This window comes from Alternaria postmessia (assembly GCF_024291825.1).
Source record: "Alternaria postmessia strain BMP 2775 chromosome Unknown scaffold_48, whole genome shotgun sequence".
NCBI lineage: Eukaryota > Fungi > Ascomycota > Dothideomycetes > Pleosporales > Pleosporaceae > Alternaria > Alternaria postmessia.
The window spans coordinates 180,115-188,382 of NW_026260121.1; the positions used below are offsets into that span (position 1 = coordinate 180,115).

At 54.5% G+C, this 8,268-nt stretch overlaps 2 protein-coding genes across 2 annotated transcripts; both read left to right on the top strand.

The window, feature by feature from the left end:
• Nucleotides 1-645: 645 nt before the first annotated feature.
• Nucleotides 646-1,041, top strand: J4E82_007317 (uncharacterized protein; the record flags this gene model as incomplete). The annotated part of the gene is made up of 1 exon (XM_051733563.1): nt 646-1,041. The coding sequence occupies one exon, from the start codon at nt 646-648 to the stop codon at nt 1,039-1,041; it is 396 nt and encodes a 131-aa protein (XP_051586746.1).
• A 4,206-nt stretch (nt 1,042-5,247) lies between these two features.
• J4E82_007318 (uncharacterized protein) lies at nt 5,248-6,770 on the top strand (the record flags this gene model as incomplete). Its single annotated transcript, XM_051733564.1, has 2 exons — nt 5,248-5,522; nt 5,684-6,770. 2 exons carry the CDS (start codon nt 5,248-5,250, stop codon nt 6,768-6,770), a joined length of 1,362 nt encoding a protein of 453 aa, XP_051586747.1.
• Nucleotides 6,771-8,268: the final 1,498 nt, after the last annotated feature.

Sequence of the window (8,268 nt, forward strand, 5' to 3'; positions counted from 1 at the left end):
TCGAGAGCGTTCTACTCATCGAGGAGTGTTTGAGCGACGGCGGGTGACGAGATGGTAGGAATGGCTCTACGAGGGGGAGAAGGGCATACTGTTATCGCGCTCAATGTTAGCACATAAGAAGAAGCTCGCTGTGTGGATGATACCTAGATAGATTGTAGCCTGGAGGCACTCTCTATGCTTTGCAGTGATATGTCCATCATGCAATACATGGCGGGTATCCCTAGAGTGCCTTGCGTGGATAGAATTTGGAACCCACAGGCTTATTGTTCCTTGCTACGCATATTGTACAGAGCGATTATTGATATTGCAACAGTGTGTTATCGGGTAGACCAAATCATCGATTGAGTGACTGGAAACTCTACATGGGATCATCCCTTGTGTTCTATCGGAAAGGGTGGGTGGAGGGTGCACGCAGTGAAAGTCATCAATCTATGACTAGGGGTGAAACAGCTTGCGAAGAGCGGCATGACTGAGTGTAATCCACAAAATCATTTACCGCCTTTAGGGCGCAGAGCATTGTGAATCTCGGGATCTTCCTCGTCTATTCAGTCTCTTCAGTCTTAGTCTCATCGCCACGTCGCTCCTCCTTCTCCCTATCTCAACAACAACCCCTAAATCTAATTACGCCCGACAATCAGCTCACCAATGGCGAATCACCACCCATCGTACGATCCTCTCGATCCGCTGATGCGCCCTTACCCAGAAGGTCACTTCTACGCCACCACATCTCAACAGACTCTCTCTACGCCAATGTCCACAACCAGCGTTGCTGCATCATCGCCAGCCACCAGTATGTCACAAGAGGACGCCATCTCCGCGCGCTTCCTGATTGCAGTTGTTCGGAGCGACACTAGGGCCATGCAACAAGAGTTCCACCAGATGTTGTCGGTTGCACAGAGCCGAAACCAAGACTGTCTATTTCTGAAACAGTTACAGAAGCAGGAGGTTGAGGCGAATCACGGCGAAATGGATTGGATGCGCAAGCGGATCCAGGACTTGGAGGCTGAGGTAAGGCGCATAGAAGGGAGGTCAGGTGGATGAAAGATAGGCCGTGAGTGTGTGTTCAAGACAAGGTCCTTCCTGGCGAAGATGCTGTAGCCGTGTGATCCTTCTTCTACATCAGCGCGTAAACGCTCATCTTGGGCAGATTGAGTATAGACAGAAGCACCTTCAGGGTAGTCGCAAGCTCTCCTATCGACAATGAGCATGCAGATTGTAATTCTCCATGTCTTCGGTTATTTTGGCTCTGTACTGCCATAGTGCCAATAGGCTACATCAGGGGTTAATTGCTTTTTCCCGGGATGATCTGGCGTGATCAACCTGCTCGTTCCTTGAGTAGAAAGGGTTCCCATTGCGCCATCTTCAACTGACAGGCAGTGAAGGAAACATCGCTTGCTTTTGTATCTCTACCGATCAGAATGTCGTGCATAAAGAAGCACTGTGGCTACCCGTGTCTTTACTCGATCTGGACACGCGGCTGTGCACGCCGGCTCCAACCAGCCGAAAAGCAAAATGGGGATACCGAAGACGTGTTAGTACTCTCTACCAGCGAGTTGATACCTACGAGAACTGCCTTATTCGGACGCTTATCATCCCTACGATCACCCTTGGGATAACTTCGTGGTGTTGTGCTACTACACCGTTGGATGCATCCATCAACTTTGCCGTCGGAAGCCGACGGCAAATGTTTGAGTCAGCACAGACGACCACGAATCATCTTCCCTTCACTTTTGCCACGAGGCCCTGCTCGGTTTCAGGAACGATGAGCAACATCGCTTCTCGCATGAAGTTTAGATGTTGGTTTAAGGTACGGATGCGGCCCGTATGGCGCCCCACAGCTCAGGATAAATGCCTTGAAACGCTTGGTCAATGCTCAGGATGAAGCAAGAGACCGTTACGAAGGGTTGAGGGGCTGTCTTCGTATCGAGGCTGTCGCCACAATAGACTTCCTACGCAGTGAATATCGGTGTAGGTGATCAAAATGGCATTGCGCAGCAGACGCCATTGCCTGGATGATCCTAGGACGTAAGCACTCCTGTGTAAGCGTAAGCGGCACTGGCGTGATATTGTCTCTAACCGTCTATTATCATGCGACTATGAGCCGAGGCATGGTGGTTTGTCACTTGAAAAGGAAGGGTGAGTGCGGTACCTCCGAGAGAAGGGCCGATGGTGTGCAGAGTGACAGTCTTTCAGCTGTCAAGTTCGCAGTCTGAGGCTGCAGCGACTAATTGGCCATCACTTGGACGGGGTCCATATATTGCAGGCTATGCAGTGTCACAGGCCAATCGCCTTCTCGGTGGCTCGGCATGGTGCTATTCGCGTATATGCAAAGTGTTGGCAAACCACCACCAGTACGCTGACTGGCAAATGAGGTATGGATGTTCGCACCAATAAGGCTAGCTGCACTGTCTGCCAGATAACGCATGCGAGCCATCGCCAGGCACGAACAGGCGAGATCTGAACATGATGTTGAGGGTGGCAATTCTGCCGTCTCGCCCAAGACATGGTATCTGCTATTGAGCATCCTCGAAGCGTGAGTCAGTTGCGTCAAGGCCAGCAGGCACTTGACCTTTTGTGAGATTAGCAGGCTCGAGCTTCCAGTGTCTTCCGACGACTACATTTGAGCGGATTGCTTCGACCTAGCCAGGTCGGGAGTGTTGTGCATCTCAAAGCTTCGATCCTTCGATGTCGTGCAGGCACGCGTACATGCCTAAGCGAACAACTGACGGCGAAACTCGCCACAGGGACGTGAGGAAGCTTGCAAGAGACAGGTGGGTCAAAGCTGCCGCCCGCTGCGAGCCAAACATTGCGAATGCAGCACCTGGGCTGATTGGCGCAACGTTTCTTCAACGTCGATCTTTGTGAGGTGATTAGCGTGGATGAGGTGGTGCACGCGAGGCGGGGAAGGACTCCCGTGGCAGGGATTAGCGTGAGTGTGAGTCTAGGGCTTAGCACTTTAGATGGCTCAACCGCATTGATGGACTCGCTAGCTACGACGTCCCCATGCGAGCAACGTACGTGTCCTATACAGACGTCCGTGATGAGCATGGCTACATGCGACAAGTGATGAGAGTCCACTAGGTGGATTTGTCCGTGATAAGACGTGCCGCTATGCAAGCAAAGAGTGAATGCAAGCAAGGCAGCGGTTCCATGGTCTGCAGATGGAGCAATCAGTCGATGGCGAGGCAACAGACTTGGATCCGGGCCTAGGCGAATGATGAGCGGCTTGGCTTGTGGTGCAACTCCTCAGGAGAATGACTTTGTACCACAGCAGGAAACACTCGTGAAACTTGGGGGAAAGCTGAGCAGGCAGATGATAGACTCATGTACTCGGGCCGTGGGTAAACCGCGGTGTCGTCCCGTAGTGGCTCTTGGTTCTTCGAGAAGTGGAGAGACTCGCCTGGCGATGTCCGGATGTGCAGAGCAGCCATTTTGGCTAGAGCTGTGAAGGACTTGCATTATCGCCCGCAGGTTCAGGGAGGCATGTTCTGTTGATTGTCCAGGACACGCTTTGTGGTAGGCGTATAGTCGCGGATGAATGATACCCCATATATGGAGCTATTTTGATAATGGTAGAAGGATCTTCCTTTGCGGCGTAGTAGGCTGACAGCACCGTAGGATCGCCACGCAGCTACCCGATGGTCACGACGGGCAAGTCCTAATCAGGCAATGTCGGCGTACGATGCGATGGAAGATAGTTTGATGACTGACTTGGTCGTTGTTCTTGCACACCGCTTAGTGTGTCTCGAGATATTTCCGGGTGGTCAAGCTTGTAGACAAGGTCCTTTGAAAGTGTGGTCATCGGTCAAGCTTGGAAGCAGGGACTAAATGGGCCAATCAGACGGCGGTCGGTATACCGAGACAGGCACTTCTGGCTTTGGTCGAAGAGGCGCGAGCGCGGGACGAATCCCATTCGGTCCGGTAAATGAGGGTCGCCCATGTCCCATCGGTGAAGCAAATGGGGTCAGAGTCGGGTTGCAGGGCACTAGATGGCCGTTGAATGCGTCAGGAGGGTGCAGCTGAAGCTTGCCGTCAAGCGCCACAAACACCGTTGGGTGCTAGCCGAAACAGCAAATGGCTAGGAGAGTGCGAGGCGCTAACGGCTTTGGGAGTCCGAGGAGGACTTTCTGATATGGCGGGCAAGTTGAGGAGGTGTAATGAGGCCATGGACGGCTGGAGGCGGCACAGTCATGGTCAACAGGTGTGGTTAGCGATGGCAACGATGGCTCTGGTCTGGTCTGGCCATTGCGCGCGCGTTTGGCAGCGTCGTGTTTGCAGCATCGCATTTCCCGTTGCAGAGCCTCGTTGTCGCGGCGCGTCGGTCCCTGAGACGGGAAGCCCACAGTTGCGTTCATTCGGCTGCAGCCGCACGCGTCCAAACAAGCAAAGGGACACGCTGGCGGAGAGAGGCAGATTGGACAGTGGCACAGGCAGGCAGGCCGGCAGGCAGGCAGCGTCTAAGATTGTCGGGAGAGTACGGGAGGAGTCACGTGGGGCAGGGCAAGGTAAGGTAAGCAGCTAGCCGCAGTGGGCACACACGGCCGGACAGGTGGCTGCACAGGTGGGCTGCACAGGTGAGGTGCACACAACAGGCCCCATGGCCGAGGACGTTGTGCGCTGCACTCGTGTTGCGTGCTGGTGCTGGTGCTGATGCTGGAGTCGCTCGTTACTCGGATCCGGAGCGTGGTGTCTGGTGTCGGCCACGGCCACGGCCATGTCCTGTGCTCGCCCGAGGGGGGGGGGGAGGCTCGAGTCTGGCAAGATTGGCATGCCACAAGCGGATCTCCAGCCGCCTGCCCCGAGCCCCTTAGCGCCTTTGCACGCATCCGCGTCTGGCGTCCCGCCGTGCGAGGTCCATGCTGGCAGCATGGGTGGCTCTGGTCGCGACATGGGTGGCTGTGGGTGGGCGACATGGGAGGACGTGGGAAGACATGGGTTCGTCGACGGCATCAGGTCCCCGCTGCATGCCATCTCAAGTGGGCCCCAGAGCTCTCTTTCACAGTGCAGCAGCGCCTTCCCCCGCAGCCTGCGCAAACCAGTGACATGCCCTTGTTGCAAGCCCCCCAACTAGGGCCTCCAGCCGCTTCTTCCTGAGCGGAGCTGCACAAGAAGTCGCTGCAAATGCTAGACCCTTTCCACTCTTCCCGTGAGACCCTACTCCTTGTGCGACCCTGCCCTTCTTCCTCAACTCCCACTCAAGCCGCCGCTTGACCGCCAGATAATAACTTAAGACGACCGAATGCCATGATGGGGAGCGACTGGCATCCACGCAGGCACCCGCAGCCCGACCCCAACCGCTTTCCCCAGCGAACCCTCCCCAGCTTTGCTGAGCTGACCTCGTCGTCGTCCGACTCAGTCCTGCACCGCCCGCGTGACTCTGTCCCGCCGCCGCCTGCTGCAAACACCGCCGACCGGCCTGTCTCACAATCCACGCCGCCCACGACGCTCGCCGCGCTCGACTTTGCCAGTTCCGCACAGCAAGCCTCGTTCACCGCAATCAATCACACGAGCCCGCACGTCAGGTAAGTAGCCGTAACAGAGCCTGCCGCAAGCGTGCTGACTTGTTGGGCAGCCCCACCAACACCAGAATCCCGCCCCTTGCACCAGAACAACAGCAACATCATCATCATCAACCACAAAGGTTTTCTCTTTCATTACCCCAGCCAACTGCTGGCCCGTACAGTCCCCAGGAAGTCGCTGCACCATCGCAACCACCGCCAATTGCTAGCCTGCGCCAAGACTCGGCCATCTCCCAGCACCGTTTCGACACCTCAAAAGAAGCCGAGCCCACTGTTCCTTCCTCTGTTCTTGCCTTTTCCTATTTTCACCCTGCTGTAGGGGGTAATGGTCGTCAGCCAAACGCTCCCCGGCCAATCTCACATCCTGCTGGGCCCGCTTCTCCCCATTCCCCAGCGAGTGAATATCGCTTAAATCAACCATCTGTAGAGACAGGAACCCGCAACCAAAACGGAGCAACCTCACCATCGTCATCCTCCAACCCTCACACTTTTGCCGAATCTTCCAGGTCGCCAGAGCAAGTGCGAGACGCCAACACAGACTCCGGATCCAAGAGACCACTACCATCTCCAACGTTAGATCAAACAAACGGCAGTGGACGACATCAACGCTACAACGTAAGATTCAACACCGTCTACACCTCGGAAAACATGCCGCCAAATCAAAGACCCCGGCCAGACCCCCATCCGACAGCCCCTGTGCCAGTGGAGACTCCCGAAGAACAGCCATCGCCTGAGCACACTATCAAGCCTTCTGTGGAGCAGGCCATCTTGGCCATCACCACTGCAGCTCCTCCCCCTATGGAGGATCCGGCGCAACTTCAGCAGCAAAACACGCCCCAAGTGGAGCGGTGCAAGAACTGCGGTGTTCGCTGGAAGCGGCCTTTACCCGGAGAAAACCAGTTCCGACTGAGCTCACCTGCGCAGAACATACGCGAACAGACGAGATTAACCGAGGATTACATCAAACGACTGGAAAATCACACCAAATATGCCGACGAAGCGTACGCGCATTGGGTACGCCAACACCAGATGTGCCCCGCGGCTGCAACCAGCCCGCCCGAGACAGAAGCAGCGCATAAGTCACGGAGTAGAAGCATAGAAGACCCTTCACCTCCCAGTCCTCCGGCCCATCCTGTTTCCGCCAAGCGAAAGTCCGAGATACCTCACGAAGCCTCAAAGTACCGAAAAGTAGTAACATTTGACCCTCCATCCAACCCAACACCACCTGTCCGTTCCACAGCTCCGGCCTAGGTCATTAATGTCTACATTACACCGTTCACGATTACGCTTCCGCACACGAAAGTTATCATTCGATTCACGTCCGCATTTGCATTTGGGTTGGTGTTCATGACAGCAAAAGAAGATCGTCCGCTATACCCCCATCCGGTCGTCTTCACGCTCTTGCCTTGGCTGCTATTTTTGGTATTTGGTACTGTAAGGGTTTACTGCTTGAAAGAGATGGTTAAGAAAAAGGATCGGCGTTATCATTCTCGACAGTGTTACCCTCTTCACGGCGTTATCTATTCTACGCCACCATAGCTCTCTACGATGAGAAGCGTTTGTCATGTTGCTGCTCAGATCTGCCCACGTCATGATGCTGCTATGTATCACCTGATGTACGTGGTACGCCTCCACATCTACGTTTCACACCTCCTTCGTCCGCGCTCCGTCTCCGGTGCCGACAGCATGTGCCTATCACACCAGCTATCACTCGACGATGTTGCTACTATACCCAATCTGATCTCTTCTTCACAACTGCTGGACTACTGCATGAGTCGAGTCCCCACTAACGACCCTGTTACCAAAGCGCGAAACTCACAAACCTTATCCAAACATTAGGGGCCCAGCATTCCGTGCTCGGACAAGGATGCACCAAGCCCCGCACAAGCGACGAGCGTCAAAGCGGTTCGGTACGAAACCCAAAGTATCAATCAATATGGATCCGCTGAAACAGAGTTCTGGTATCCCGATCGATCTCTGGGCCACCCTTGCAACTTGGATGCAGTCTTTATTGACGCAGTCTCGACTTTCACATGTACAACAGCCGGTAAATTCAATCGCAACAACGTTCTAGCGTGTCGACATCATTCAAAGCCTCCCACTGGGCGAAGCAGCGAATCAGGCGCCCGGGGCATGTTCCAGCTCACGCTATCCGAATTACCTGCATGACTAGCCACACCCTTACATTGCTACTCGCAAAAACGGGATAGGGTGACACGGCTGACGGCTGCCGAGCGGGGCTTCCCGAGTCGCCAACGCTGTTGAACTCGCTATCGCGGCTAATCATAATTCGTCGCTCAACTTCCCCATTCCGGTACAGCGGAGTCTTTCGGTGCTGTTCGAGTTTGGCCGAGTCCGGTATACTCTCGAATATCGATTTTGAGTTGGATCATCGTGGATTTGAGATGTGGCTGAAAAGCGGCCATACTGCGCAACGGCGACGCAGGCAAAAGATTTTCTTTTTCTTTTCTTTTTATCCGTTTTCGTAAGCTGATGTTATGTGTGTATCTAGCAGATGGTAGATTTTGTATTGCGCAGCAGATTACACACGGTTTTCCCTGGTGCGGGGAGCATATGAAGGTCTAGACATGGAACGCATACAATTGAGCCACAGTTGATAATGACCTCATCAGCAGTGTCGACCTGGGCGGCGTCATCAGCCTCGCCAATCATGACCGTTTCGATGTGGTTCTTACAGGCTTCGGCACGCCTCTCTCACGCGACTGCCTGCTGATCTTTGATGTTAGCC